The sequence below is a fragment of the Geotrypetes seraphini genome, chromosome 6, assembly GCF_902459505.1.
Source record: "Geotrypetes seraphini chromosome 6, aGeoSer1.1, whole genome shotgun sequence".
NCBI lineage: Eukaryota > Metazoa > Chordata > Amphibia > Gymnophiona > Dermophiidae > Geotrypetes > Geotrypetes seraphini.
In genome coordinates this window covers 248035666-248050749 of record NC_047089.1, presented here as the reverse complement: position 1 = coordinate 248050749, position 15084 = coordinate 248035666, and the positions used below count along the sequence as shown (strand labels likewise).

Here is a 15084-nt window from a genome sequence, read left to right as displayed (position 1 = left end):
GAGGATCCTGGCAGGGACGGGCGGGATTTCTGTCCCCGCGCAACTCTCTAATTCCCTTAATAAAAATTCCCTAATCTCTTATTTGTCCACAGAGGAGGGACCATTTCACGTGTATGTGTATAGAATGTCTTGCATGCCTAAAAGCATTAAAGAAATTAGTAGTAAATTATCCTACACAAGATGTTTAGTTAAATAAAAATATGGCATATGCATGAATAAATTAGGGTCGTCAATGGTTATACAGTCATTACCTAGAGCTCTTCTCCTGTTCTGTATCTCTGACGGATAAGCTCAGTGAATTAGGCCCTTAATAACTTCCACATTCAGCCTGCTCTTAAATTATAATTGGTCAGGACTCTCCTGTAACCTTTTAAACCGTCATTTTCCTATGGGAGCTGACAGAGCCCAAATTTAAGCATCAAGCAGAGCCCTTAAGTGGTATTGATCAATTGTTTCTTCTCAGCTAGTAGCTGTTCAATAAAATTGTACCATTTATGGATAAACATATCCACTTGTTGATCATTCTTTACCTGCAAATGAATTGTATCTATTTACATTGCCCTGACATTTGTTTACATCACTTAAGTGGCTAGAGAATGACATGGGGTCAAATTTGTCCCTATCCCCCTGGGATCTCAATATCCCCATCCTGTCCCTACTCATTCCTACAAGATCTGCTTTAACCACACAAGCCTCGAACACTTATGATTTTAAAGTGTTTGAGGCTTGTGCAGATGAGGACAGCGGAGCTAAGGCATTGGTGGAATGAGGCATTATGACATCACAGTCTGAGCTCTAGAATGTTGCCACTTAGGATTTTCAAGGGTTTGAGGCTTGTGCAGATGAGGACGGAGCTCAGGCATTGGTGGAATGAGGCATTATGACATCACAATCTGAGCTCTAGAATGTTGCCACTTAGGATTTTCAAGGGTTTGAGGCTTGTGCAGATGAGGACGGAGCTCAGGCATTGGTGGAATGAGGAAATATGACATCACGATCTGAGCTCTAGAATGTTGCTACATAGGATTTTAAAGTGTTCCAGACTTGTGCAGATGAGGACGGAGCTTACAGGAATGGGGCAGAGACAGGAATGGAGAGATCCCGCAGGGATGGGGAAAACTTACCCATGCCATTCTCTATTGGGTACCCCATTCTCCACCCATTTAAATAGTATGCATTTCAACATGTATCTGAGTGCCAACTTCACCACCTACTCCTTTAGACTTTACCCAGCATAGTGAATTTCCCAAGCTCGCTCTTTCTTGGGAGTTGATATTTTCAGACAAACATGAAAATGTCACAGTTTAAATTATCTAAAAGAGCTCCATATTGTAAATTAGCAATGGATAATTAGGAAACAAAAATCATATGCACGAATACAGGATGTCCGATGCTATACTCGGAGAGAGCCCCCAGGAAAGAGATGTGGGAGTACTTGTAAACAAGTCAATGAAACCGTCCACGCAATGCGCGGCAGAGGCAAAAATGGCAAACACAATGCTAGGAATGATTAAGAAGGGGATCACAAACAGATCTGAAAAGGTTACCATGCCGTTATACTGGGCCATGGTACGCACCTGGAATGCTGCGTCCAACACTGGTCACCGTACATGAAAAAGGACATAGTACTACTCAAAAGGGTCCAGAGAAGAGCGACAAAAATGGTTAAGGGGCTGGAGGAGTTGTCGTACAGTGAAAGGTTAGCGAAACTGGGCCTCTTCTCCCTTGAAAAGAGGAGACTGAGAAGGGACATGATCGAAACATTCAAGATATTGAAGGGAATTGACTTAGCAGATAAAGACAGATTGTTCACCCTCTCCGAGGTGAAGAGAACGAGAAGGCACTCGCTAAAATTACAAAAAGGGGATAGATTCCGTACAAACGTAAGGAAGTTCTTCACCCAGAGAGTGGTGGAAAACTGGAACGCTCTTCTGGAAGCTGTTATAGGGGAAAGCACCCTCCAGGGATTCAAGAAAAGGTTAGATAAGTTCCTGCTGAACCAGAATGTACGCAGGTAAGGCTAGACTCTAGTAGGGCACTAGTCTTTGACCTAAGGGCCGCCTAGTGAGCGGACCGCTGGTCTGACCCAGCAGCGGCAAATCTTATGTTCTTATGAATTCAAGAAAGTGTAGGACAGGCACGTGGGATCTCTTAGGGAGAGGAGGAGACAGTGGATGGGCAGACTGGCTAGGCCATTTGGCCTTTAACTGCCATCGTGCTTCTATGTTTTTATATAGACAGATATAAACCAGTTGTACTTTGTTGTAGAATGAAAGATTAGGTTCTTTACCTTTGCTAATCTTCTCTCTTGCAAATCTACACTTTATTCCGGGACCGGTGGGTTATTTCCCTCTACCCGCCAGGACTTTGTAGGAAGCCTCAGAATTTCAGAGACTTAAACCCCCTCCCCATCATACCTCATCACTGTGCAAGTACCCCAGCTCCTCAGTCAGTATAAAAGCAGCCAGGAACATCTGTAGAGGACAAGAAGAGAGAGGGGAACGGGGAGAATTCCCCAACACGCAAATAAATTCTGCTCATATTAACAATGCAAAACAGCAACAATGAAAACCGAGAAAACAGGTCTTTAAACCGTGTCTATAACCATAAAGCTCTAAGATCTCACAATGCAGGGGTAAAGAGCCTTAGCCAATAGGGAGAGGAGGGGATAGTGGATGCTGCGGATGGGCAGACTGGATGGGCCATTTCGCCTTCATCTGCCATCATATTGGCATCATGTTACTTGTCTAGCAGTAGTCTTCTCTCTCTCTGTGATGTACCAAGGCCTGACTGGAAGAAAGGAACAATGCAAACCAAAAGGATGACTGCACGGGTAGACAAACTCAGGGATGTTACTCTAAAGCTTTTGCATGCTTCTGCTACAAAACAGTATTCGGCATATCACCAAGCTACCTCAACCCTCACTTCAATCTAAAGTACAACAACAAGAGCTCCCGCAGAATTCACTTGTTCACCTACCCCTCTCTAAAATCATGTCACTTCAAAAGGTCCTTGGACAGAACCTTTTCCTTCCAGGCAGCCAAACATAACCCTTGGCTAGCTTGAATTATACTCGAAGCCCCCACCTACCTCGCCTTCAGAAAACAACTCAAAACACACTTATTCCATGAACAGAACCCTTAACCCCTTCCGCCCCCCCCCCACCTTGTACTGGAATCCCTGCCTACTCCTTCTTACTGTTCTCTCCAAACTCAAATGACTTCTTCATTTGTAACTTTGTTTAACTGATGTGAACCGCCTAGAACTCTCTGGGTATGGCGGTATACAAAATAAAAGTTATTATTATTATTATTACTCTAGTGCACACCTTTAAGAGCCAAAAACATCATGAAATTGATTTGCTAGAGAAAGAAACTGTCAAGGATCAAATCTAAAGCAGGAAGCAAAAGAGGGAAAAAAAATCTAGTTAATGCTTCTGCTTTCAAGCTTTACACAACAGCTGATTCCGGTTGCTCATCCTTGTGGGTGGGGAGGCCTCATGCCCGGCACGCTTCCTACATCCTACATCCTCAATTCTTTAAGATGCACCTGGGGATCTGCTCTGGAAACCTGTGCAATGCACTCGCCTTATATCTGTGACTGGATTTGGTTTGGTGAAGTTAAGTGCCATGTTCCTAGCCTCTGCTACGAATAAACCGACCGAGAAGCTTGCCATAACGACCGGTATTCATTTAAATCAGTGGTCTCAAACTCGCGGCCCGCCAGGTCCTATTTTGAGGCCCTCGGTATGTTTATCATAATCACAAAAGTAAAATAAAACAGTTTCTTGATCATATGTCTCTTTAGCTAGAAATGACAATATTATTATTAAGACTTAGCCAAAAGGAAAGATTTATAAACTATAAAGTGTTTTACCTCATGCAAAATTGTCATCTACTATAATAAAACGCTAAGCGCACATACGCACTCTTATCTGCGTGTTCCCTGATCCCTGGATCTGTATGTCCGTGGCAGGTAAGAGTACGCATGCGCGCTTAGGGTTCTATTCTAATGACCAGCGGCAGGTAACACACCGCGACTCTCTCCCCCGGCGCTGACCCTACCCGGCACACCTGAAACCCCCGTTGACCCTTCCAGCCGAACCTCGACGCAGCAGAGGAAATTAGGGCAGTAGAAGGACACGAAGCAGCATGTTTACTGTGCCTCGGATGCTGATGGAGCTAGGAGCTTTGTTGGCCATCTAGTGGTGGGAGGGTCAGCTGGGAGAGTCAACGGGGGTTTCGGGTGTGCCGGGTAGGGTCGATGTTGGGGGGGGGTTAAATGGAAACATGCTGCTAAGGGGGATGGGAGGCAGTCAGGCTGGCATCGAGGGGGGGGGGTTAAATGGAAACATGCTGCTCAGGGGGATGGGAGGCAACCAGGCAGGCTGGCATCAGGGGGGGGGCAAAGTCTGGAAGATAGTGATGGGGACATAGAAAGGGGCACTAAACAGGACAGAGGCACTGGGGGCACTAAGGACATAGAAAGGGGCACTGAGGGCACTAAGGACACAGGAAGGAGGTACTGGGGGCACTAAGGACACGAGAAGGAGGCACTGGGGGCACTAAGGACACAGTATGCAGGCACTGGGCCACTAAGGACACAGTACGGAGGCACTGGGGGCACTAAGGACATGGGAAGGAGGCACTGGGGGCATTATAGACACAGGAAGGAGGTACTGGGGGCACTAAGGACATAGGAAGGGACACTAAGGACACAGGAAGGAGGCACTGGGGGCACTAAGGACACAGTACGCAGGCACTGGGGGCACTAAGGACATAGGCAGGAGGTACTGAGGGCACTAAGGACATAAAAAATGACAGAAAGACAGGCAGCGACCAAGGAGAGAGAGACAAAGAAGAAGAAAAAAAAAAAGACAGACAGACATCTACTCTAGCACCCGTTAATGTAACGGGCTTAAACATTAGTTTCTTTAATAAGACATTAACTATTTTTTTCTGAGGCCCTCCAAGAACCTACAAATCCAAAATGTGGCCTTGCAAAGGGTTTGAGTGCGAGACCACTGATTTAAATGGATCACAATCTGGAGAGCTCAGACAGGGGAAACAATTCCGGCGTTTCTTCAAAAGTGGGACCATTTCAAGCTTCTGAAGGTCAGAACCTTGTCTTTTGAATACACAACAGTCAGAACTGCTGACAGTAAACAAGGACTATTTTACATCCTAAGATGCTTTTTACAAAGACATGTTTATTCAAGCTTCTTAGTCAGAATCCTAAAGAGAAATTCAGGGATTCCCGAATATTTTCTACTCAAGATAGAAAATCTGCCAAGCACTGCGCTATAATCTGCTGCTTGCAAAGTCCAAATTCGAGGGGATATCTTTTCACTGGACCGCATTTCTACTGCTCTCAACTGGCTGCCAGCTGCCCTCGGAGGCAGACCATCCGCTTTTTGGTTGAAAACTGGCCAAACAAGCCCATTCCAACCCTACCCTCAAGCTCTCCAGTTGGGGAAACTATGGCCCGGTCATGGCCCCAGTTGCCCACCCTATTCGTCTACCTATGGGCTCTCTCTCCCTTTTCTCCCACAATCCCAGATCAGCCAATCTCAACCTCTCCCGTAGCCTGTGCCCAGTCCCTCCAAGCTGGCTCTTCCCATCTCTCTGGCACGCACATTCTGTTTCCCTCTGATTAACACAGAGCTCCCATGGCACGTGTGCTTGTAGGGCACCTAGGGTGGCCCTGTCTGTCCTTCAACCATGGTCCCATCTGTCGTCTGTTATAGCATCTAATAGGATGAGGTCTTTGCCGTTTACAGATCTGGCGTTTATTAAGGCTGCTGCGATGGCGTTTGCTTTTGGTGAATTTATTAGGATTTTTACGAGGCTGGGATTTTTGCCAGGTGTTTGCCTCGTCTGACAGCGGTTTGTCAGGTCACCATAGAGGCCCTGGCCTGTGATAACAGGGATAGGACTTGGTGTGTTTGGCTGTCTGGGGCTCCACAAGGCCCCCCAATCCCCATGTAACTGTCACAGCCAGGATAAACTAGCATGGGAGATTAACTGCTCCAGTTCACTGAGAAGTGGTATCCGTTTCAGAAGAGATTCAGGGGGCTGTACATATGGTTGGTGACGGCTACCACTGGCCCTGTACATGAATTTTAATTTCGAATTCAGGTATTTAGAAGGTGCCAGTGTTTTTCACCGATTCAAAGGATTTTATTGTCCCCAAAACAGTTCAAGGCAGAGGCCCATTACGATATCTGTTTACAGTGGACTAAGGTTGCCTATTCCACGTACTTGACTGGTGTCAGCTAGACAAATCTAAGCTCAACTCGAGCAAACCGAGGCAGTAAAAGCTGCCTTTGACAAATATGTAAGTGAAGGTCTGCCCTTCAATGTCCTTCTGCACACCGTCACAGAAATACACAATGGACCCGATGGAGAGAGGATACGCGACATCACCTCCAAATTGCTGACCCGTACTTCCACAGAAATAGTGGAAATAAAAAAGGTTATGAACTCTGCTTGTTAATGAGCTAACCAGGCACCAGAACCCAGAATGTGCTGCTATGGGAAGCTCTCCCTTATCTCGGCAGAATGCTGGAGGTATGAGGACGATACGCCTCTCTCTACAAGCCTAGATAAGCAGAATTTCCTGCAAGTTGAGGCTGCTCCTGCGATCGTTCAAAATTATATTGATGGATTTGCCTTAATGTCCCAAACTTGGTGCTTCACCTGGCGCAGTATACACAGGAAAGCTATATTCCACTCACAATCCCTCCATTTTATGGAAAGGTCACACCTGCAGGGTCACTTTATAACACCGGGCATGTGTATGGTGTCTGCACTACTACACTGTATCTTTAATAGCACCTATTTGTTCAATCAATTTTCTCTACCATTCTCCTTACAGCTTACATGAATTTATTCAAGAACACAAGCTTTTTCCCTGTGTTTCCCGGTGGGCTCACAATCTATCTAATGTACCTGGGGCATTGGGGGGATTAAGTGACTTTGCTCAGGGTCACAAGGAGCAGCATGGGATTTGAACCCACAACCTCAGGGTGCGGAGCTTGTAGCTCTAACCACTGTGCCACTCTAGAAATCAAAATGTAGCAAAAGTGAGCCAAGTATAGGACAATCAAACCATTGTGACATCACTGATGAGGTTGGCTCTTATTGGTGGAATGAAGCATTGTGACATCACAGTATCAGCTCAGAGAGAAAAACTTTGCACATTATTTAGTTTTCTCTGCTGTTCTCCCAGAGAAGCTCAGAAGGGTTTACATGAATTTATTCAGGTACTCAAGCATTTACCTTATCTGTCCCAGTGGGCTCAGATAACTAATGTACCTGGGGCTAGGGGGGGATTAAGTGACTTGCCCCGGGTCACAAGGAGCAGCATGGGTTTGAACCCACAACCTCAGGGTGCTGAGGCTGTAGCTTTAACCACTGCGCCACTCTAGAAATCAAAATGTAGCAAAAGTGAGCCAAGTAAAGGACAATCCAGCCATTGTGACATCACTGATGAGGTTGGCTCTTATTGGTGGAATGAGGCATTGTGATGTCACAATCTCAGCTCTGGTTACCAGAGACAGAAACTTTTCACATTATTTAGTTTTCTCTGCTGTTCTCCCAGGGGGATCTCAGAAGGGTTTACATGAATTGATTCAGATACTCAAGCATTTACCTTATCTGTTCCAGTGGGGGGATTAAGTGACTTACCCAGGGTCACAGGAGCAGCGTGGGTTTGAACCCACAACCATAGGGTGCTGAGGCTGTAGCTTTTAACCACTGCGCCACACTCTCCCCTCTTTCCCCGACTCCTTCTACACAGACTGGACAGACTTCTGGAAAGCCAGACACAAGCAAACTATCTTAATCCAGGACATAATTTGCTTGATCAGGTCAGTTAGGGCTAGATTCACTAAGCAAACCAATCGGGTACCGTTCGGTTTGCGACCCCTTAACGAGCAAATTTCCCTCCGGCCTGATTCACTTACCTCTCCTGCGATCCTCTTCGAATCCGTGCATGCAAATGAGAAAGGCATGCAAATTGGACAGCGACGCAATTCACTACACAAAATTTTGCATCCGACAGGGCTGGTCGATCAATGGAAGAAGCAACTGCTGGGGAGCAGTTGGAAACGTCTTTCCGACTCTCCTGTTCTATTGAAGCCCTGCTCTCTGCCCCGTCAGCCCCAAACACCTCCTGAAGCCCTGATCTGCCTGCCCTGGCTCTCGCGGTCCTGTACCCCTGGGCTTGACGGCCTGACATGTCCTTGCTGCTCCCCCTAGCTCTGCCGTCTTCCCTTCAGTGTGAGCCTGCAGGTTTAAAGCGGGGCTGCAAGCCGCAGTGCAGCCCCGCTTTAAACCCGCGGACTCGCACTGAAGGGAAGAGGCTGCCGCCGCCACATGGAAGCAGGAGAGTCGGGCCCCGAACATGCCTGCCTGCCTGGTTAAACCCACGGGCTGCAAAAGTTGAAAGTTAAAAATAAATAAATAAATAAATAAAGTTGCAGCTAGGACGGTCTACGCGGCCTGCGCACCGATCGAGCATTTGTGAGCCGTGCAGGCAGATGGGGGCATTCCTCCAATCGCCCTCATCTGCATGTTCACGTTTGCTGAATTCGTCAGATCTGCCAGGATCGGGGCCCAATCGAGCAGGTTAGTGAATCCAGCCCCAAGTGCCTTGCCAGAATTAACTGAAGCAATAGTTTCAGTTAGGTGTCAGACAGTCTCACAGGAGGGGTTAAACTTCAGCCAGTTTGTTGTAAGGGTTAGTTCCGAAATGAGTCAATTTCAAATCAGGAACAGACAGAAAGGAAAGAAGAAGTGAGGGATAAGACAGGGCTGATGATTAATCAGTCTCATGTCTGGAATACATTACATGAACTAAAGTCGACAGCAGAGTTAGCAACAGACAGTTTGATGCCGGGTTAGTCAGTTTTGTCAGGAACAGAGGCGCGGCGCAGACCACCGAGAAGGTTAAAGTTTAGGTCTGCAGATAAGATGGTCAGACAGCGTAAAATTACATAACAGTAGATGACAGCAGAAAGACAAATCTGGCCATTTAGCTTGGGTGGCTCGTCCTGTCCATGCAACCAAGAATAAAAACAGACTAATGCGGATTCTGTAAGACAGAACTAGAATCTTTTTTGTTGGCTGATACGAAATGACGTCAGAACACCTGTAATCACTATAGCATTGCCGAACCACAAAAGCACAACCCTAAGAGAATTGTAGAGAGTGAAGATGTTCTGATCACTAGAGACATTCTACATGCTTGAGACACGCTTGATACATAGGAGAGACACCTAAGAACCGAACAAGTGTCAGTACCAAGTGAGTACCTTGTATGATGTATGGTGAGACAGAAGACCTTCCAACACCAAGAAATGTGGTAGATAAATAAAGCCAAGAAAACAATGCAGATAGATAAAGAAATATTCAACTATTTTGGGACCAACTGGTCTGATTAAAAATAATTTCCAAATACACTTTGACTTACGCCTTTAACACCAGAAAGAAGCTCTCTTTGGCACAATGTAAGTACTAAGGCAACCAACACAACACAGCCAAGGTTTAAAGTCATTGCATAGGCAGAACTATGCTAAATCTCTGCCGCCAGCCCCAAAGAAGATCTCATCTCTAATCTGAGACAGATTGTATTATCTTTCTCCATGGACAAGCAGGATGAGTCAGCCACACTTAAGTGACGTCACCTAAGTGTGGCTGACTTATCCTGCTGTCCATGGAGAACACCCATTACAGGTAAGTAACTTCGCTTTCTCCATTGTACGCAACTCTTTGGAGGTGCTCAGCCTGCAAAAATTCAAAGCCAACATCCCTGTCATCCAAATAAAAGGTCCCACAATAATCTGAACATCCCATACCTCCTGGATCCCTGTGATCTTTCCAGATGGCTCCAAAGTTTCCATTTTTAATTAAAAATTGGATATCCCGCCAATCGCTAAAATGTCTAAGCGGCTTACAATACATATAAAGAAAAAAGTGTATAAAGACCTAATATGAATGTGTGGGAAAAGGAAAGAACTACAATAAAAATGGTAAAGTTAGGGAAGGGGAGACAAAAGGCAGGGGCACATCTCAGAGTTTTAGCTGATTAGCTAATATCAACCTAGAACGATGTAAAAATCTGGATTATGGGGAAAGTTAAGGATAAGCATCAGAAAATAAAAAAGACTTAAGATCTTTTTTGAACAGATTGAGTAAAATCTGAAGTCTAGGATGGATTGGCAGTAGATTCCATAGTTCAGGACCCTGTACAGAGAAGATTGAGCTGCGAATAGGATCTAAGAAAATTTCCCTGAACGTGGGGACTAAGAGACCATTTTGTTTAATAAATCTTAAAGTTCTTGAAAGGGATAAGGTGTTACATATCTACTGAGAAAAAGAGAAGCATCAATCTAGTCAACACAAGGATGAAATTACATGAGATTACGGTTGGAGTTAGAGACTGGTCAGGCTGTAATGGAGAAAGTGAGCTAAGTTAAGGTCTTGTTTAGGGCAGTCATTGATGGAGGTGAAGGGCTGGGCCTAGGAGAGGAGATTATGGTTGAGAATAAAGAGGACCAGTAATGGGGACAAGTCTGGGTCTAGCAAGTAAAAATACGACAAAGTCTTGTGAGAACAGACGGTAGCCATCCTGGGAGTGGCGCGGGCCCAGGCTGGGAGCGTGAAAAGCTTACTCCTACCTTGTGCGCCACTGGACACGAGATCTGAGGCAGCCATCCAGCTTGCTCCTGCTGATACACCGCTGGATTAAAAAAGGCGAAAAAAGGTACGCATGAGCAGGGGGGGGGGGGGGTTAAAAAAATTGTTACACAGGTGGGACAGATTCCTTCTGTCCCAGCCTACCACTAAACCACCAGAGGGGGGACAGGGTACAGGACAGGGAGATGGGACAGGGTGCAGAACCTGGCATCATCACAGTTCTTGGGTAGCCGGAAAGCAATAAAAACATAACTGTTCACCCAACTTTCCCGCCTATGACAGATAGATTACAAAGAAATGTACATTGATAAAAGATCCTCGGTATGTGGATAAAAACTTGTACTAGAAAAAAAACTCGTACTGGGATGAACACAGAGGATCTCGAATCAGAAAATAACGGGTATACATTGAAGGAACTAAGGCCAGTACTGGGCAGGCTTACACGGCCTGTGTCCTGTATATGGGGAGGGTTTCGATGGCTGGGATGGTTAAGATGGGCTGGAATGAGCTTTGATGGAGACTCCAGTAGATGGAACCTAAGCACACTACCGGGCAGGGCTCTGGGTTTCTGGCCCAGAAATATCTAAGAAAAAGGACCATTTAAACAAAATTAATTCATGGAGCATGTTTGGTTGGGCAGACTGGATGGACCACTTGGGTCTTTATCTGCCGTCATTTATTATGTTACATTGTAACCTGTTAACTGTATATTATGTATGTTAAACTCAGTGGCGCAGTAAGGGTGCGTGGTGCCCAGGGCAATGACACCCCTCCCCCACCCCGCTGTGTGCCCCCCTTCCCTTTTCCCGTCCCACGTCGGTGTCGGCTCGCCTTCTGACATCACTTCTTAGGTGTGGGTCCCAGAAGTGACATCAGAGAGAGAGCGCAGATGAGGGCAGCAAAGCAAGGAGAAGGGGGAGGGGTAGAGCAGAGAGCAGGAGGGATGCCACGCCCTTAGCAAAACAGCACCCGGAGCGGACCCACCCTCCCTGGACTACGCCACTGGTTAACCTGTAATCCATCCTAAGCTCTTTGGACAAGGCAGGATAAAAAATGAATTAAATAAATCAATAATATTGTGAATGCAGTGATGCTGAAGGTCACCTTTGCAGCCCAGGGGTGGCAGGGAAGGAAGTTGCTAAATTAACAGGGGGTGGGGGAGGGAGAAAAGAACTTCAACATTTGGAACCTAGAACAATACAGGAATTTACAGTCTCCGGCCATGAAATATCAAAGAAGAGACAAGTTATTCCAGCGTATCGCAAACTGTGTGCCTCCTGAGATTTCAGGTGGGCCGCTGGGAAGAGGGGGAGGAGAGGCGTCAAGGACGTGACTCTCGTCCTGTAGACAATCAGCCTCTACTTCTCTCTGACTCTCTTCTCACATCTCAGGGCCCATCCGGAGGGCCTTTGCGCGTGCATTGACGTGATGACATCACGCATGTGTGTTAATGAAATAATAGGGTTACCGGATTTAATAAATTCCTTTATTTATTTGGTTAAAATTGGCTTCCTCATAACTATCAATTCATACATAATTTGACCCATTCGGGTCTTTATCTGCCGTCATCTACTACCGAGTTAACCCAATCGTGTCTTTTTTACCGGCTATAACTTAGGGGCAGACTGGATGGACCATTCGGGTCTTTATCTGCCGTCATCTACTACCGAGTTAATCCAATCGTGTCTTTTTTACTGGCCATAATTTATAGGCAGACTGGATGGACCATTCGGGTCTTTATCTGCCGTCATCTACTACCGAGTTAATCCAATCGTGTCTTTTTTACTGGCCATAAGTTAGGGGCAGCCTGGATGGACCATTCGGGTCTTTATCTGCCGTTATCTACTACTGAGTTAATCCAATCGTGTCTTTTTTACTGGCCAAAACTTAGGGGTAACCTAGATGGACAATTCGGGTCTTTATCTGCCGTCATCTACTACCGAGTTAATCCAATCGTGTCTTTTTTACTGGCCATAACTTATAGGCAGACTGGATGGACCATTCGGGTCTTTATCTGCCGTCATCTACTACGAGTTAATTCAATCGTGTCTTTTTTACTGGCTATAACTTAGGGGCAGACTGGATGGACCATTCGGGTCTTTATCTGCCGTCATCTACTACCGAGTTAATCCAATCGTGTCTTTTTTACTGGCCATAAGTTAGGGGCAGCCTAAATGGACCATTCGGGTCTTTATCTGCCGTTATCTACTACTGAGTTAATCCAATCGTGTCTTTTTTACTGGCCAAAACTTAGGGGTAACCTAGATGGACAATTCGGGTCTTTATCTGCCGTCATCTACTACCGAGTTAATCCAATCGTGTCTTTTTTACTGGCCATAACTTATAGGCAGACTGGATGGACCATTCGGGTCTTTATCTGCCGTCATCTACTACGAGTTAATCCAATCGTGTCTTTTTTACCGGCTATAACTTAGGGGCAGACTGGATGGACCATTCGGGTCTTTATCTGCCGTCATCTACTACCGAGTTAATCCAATCGTGTCTTTTTTACTGGCCATAATTTATAGGCAGACTGGATGGACCATTCGGGTCTTTATCTGCCGTCATCTACTACTGAGTTAATCCAATCGTGTCTTTTTTACTGGCCAAAACTTAGGGGTAACCTAGATGGACCATTCGGGTCTTTATCTGCCGTCATCTACTACCGAGTTAATCCAATCGTGTCTTTTTTACTGGCCATAACTTATAGGCAGACTGGATGGACCATTCGGGTCTTTATCTGCCGTCATCTACCACTGAGTTAATCCAATCATGTCTTTTTTACTGGCCATAACTTAGGGGCAGCCTGGATGGACCATTCAGGTCTTTATCTGCCGTCATCTACTACTGAGTTAATCCAATCGTGTCTTTTTTACTGGCCAAAACTTAGGGGTAACCTGGATGGACAATTCGGGTCTTTATCTGCCGTCATCTACTACCGAGTTAATCCAATCGTGTCTTTTTTACTGGCCATAACTTAGGGGCAGCCTGGATGGACCATTCGGGTCTTTATCTGCCGTCATCTACTGCTGAGTTAATCCAATTGTGTCTTTTTTACTGGCCATAACTTATAGGCAGACTGGATGGACCATTCGGGTCTTTATCTGCCGTCATCTACTGCCGAGTTAATCCAATCATGTCTTTTTTACTGGCCATAACTTATAGGCAGACTGGATGGACCATTCGGGTCTTTATCTGCCGTCATCTACCACTGAGTTAATCCAATCGTGTCTTTTTTACTGGCCATAACTTAGGGGCAGACTGGATGGACCATTCGGGTCTTTATCTGCCGTCATCTACCACTGAGTTAATCCAATCGTGTCTTTTTTACTGGCCATAACTTAGGGGCAGACTGGATGGACCATTCGGGTCTTTATCTGCCGTCATCTACCACTGAGTTAATCCAATCATGTCTTTTTTACTGGCCATAACTTATAGGCAGACTGGATGGACCATTCGGGTCTTTATCTGCCGTCATCTACTACTGAGTTAATCCAATCGTGTCTTTTTTACCGGCTATAACTTAGGGGCAGCCTGGATGGACCATTCGGGTCTTTATCTGCCGTCATCTACTACTGAGTTAATCCAATCGTGTCTTTTTTACCGGCTATAACTTAGGGGCAGACTGGATGGACCATTCGGGTCTTTATCTGCCGTCATCTACTGACGAGTTAATCCAATCGTGTCTTTTACTGGATGGAGCGTCCAGCTTTTCCTCTGCCGTCATTTACTAGCAAATGACCCGGGGCCAGTCAATGACGGAGGTGATCGGCTCGGCTCTAACTCGGCGCCTTCTCCACGGAGCCCCCGTGCGCCGGCTTAGTCCGGGGCTTGGCCGTCGCCTGACGCGCTCTCCGGGGGGCAGCCGACAGGAAAGGCGGCGGCTTTGGCCCGACGGCCTCGCACTCCAACCGCCCAACTCAGACCCCACCGCGTTCCGGGCCGGTATCAAGTTCGAGCGAGCGTCAGACTCACCCGTCACACAGGCCGCCGTCAGCAGGAGAAGCCGCTCCATCGCCCCCACACCCAAAGCGCCGCCTGTCCCGGCACGAGAAGAGACGAGACGAGCTCGAGCGCAACAGACAGACAACGGAACGCTGACAAGCGGAGGCGGAGCTTGGCACGGAGGAGGGAGGGATTGGCTCATAAGGGGCAGAAGGAGGAGGGCCTAGCTCAGAGATTCCAGTGAGAGAGAGAGGCGGGGTTTGGCTCAGAGGACGGAGAGGATAAAAGAAAGGAAGAGAGGCGGGGCATGGGATCAAAAGAGGCGGAAGGAGGAGGGCCTAGCTCAGAGGCGGGTTCCAGTGAGAGAGAGAGAGAGGCGGGGCTTGGCTCAGAGGAAGGAGGATAAAAGAAATGAAGAGAGGCGGGGCCTGGCTCAAAA

The 15084-nt window shown here is 46.6% G+C and overlaps 1 protein-coding gene across 1 annotated transcript in view; it reads right to left on the bottom strand.

The window, feature by feature from the left end:
- The window catches only part of ATP6AP2 (ATPase H+ transporting accessory protein 2), a 72066-nt gene extending 57228 nt beyond the window's left edge, over positions 1-14838 (bottom strand). The window contains exon 1 of the mRNA XM_033949445.1: positions 14676-14838. Coding sequence (XP_033805336.1) covers positions 14676-14715 — 40 coding nt within the window. The 5' untranslated portion in view covers positions 14716-14838. The remainder of the gene's footprint in view (positions 1-14675) is intronic.
- Positions 14839-15084: the final 246 nt, after the last annotated feature.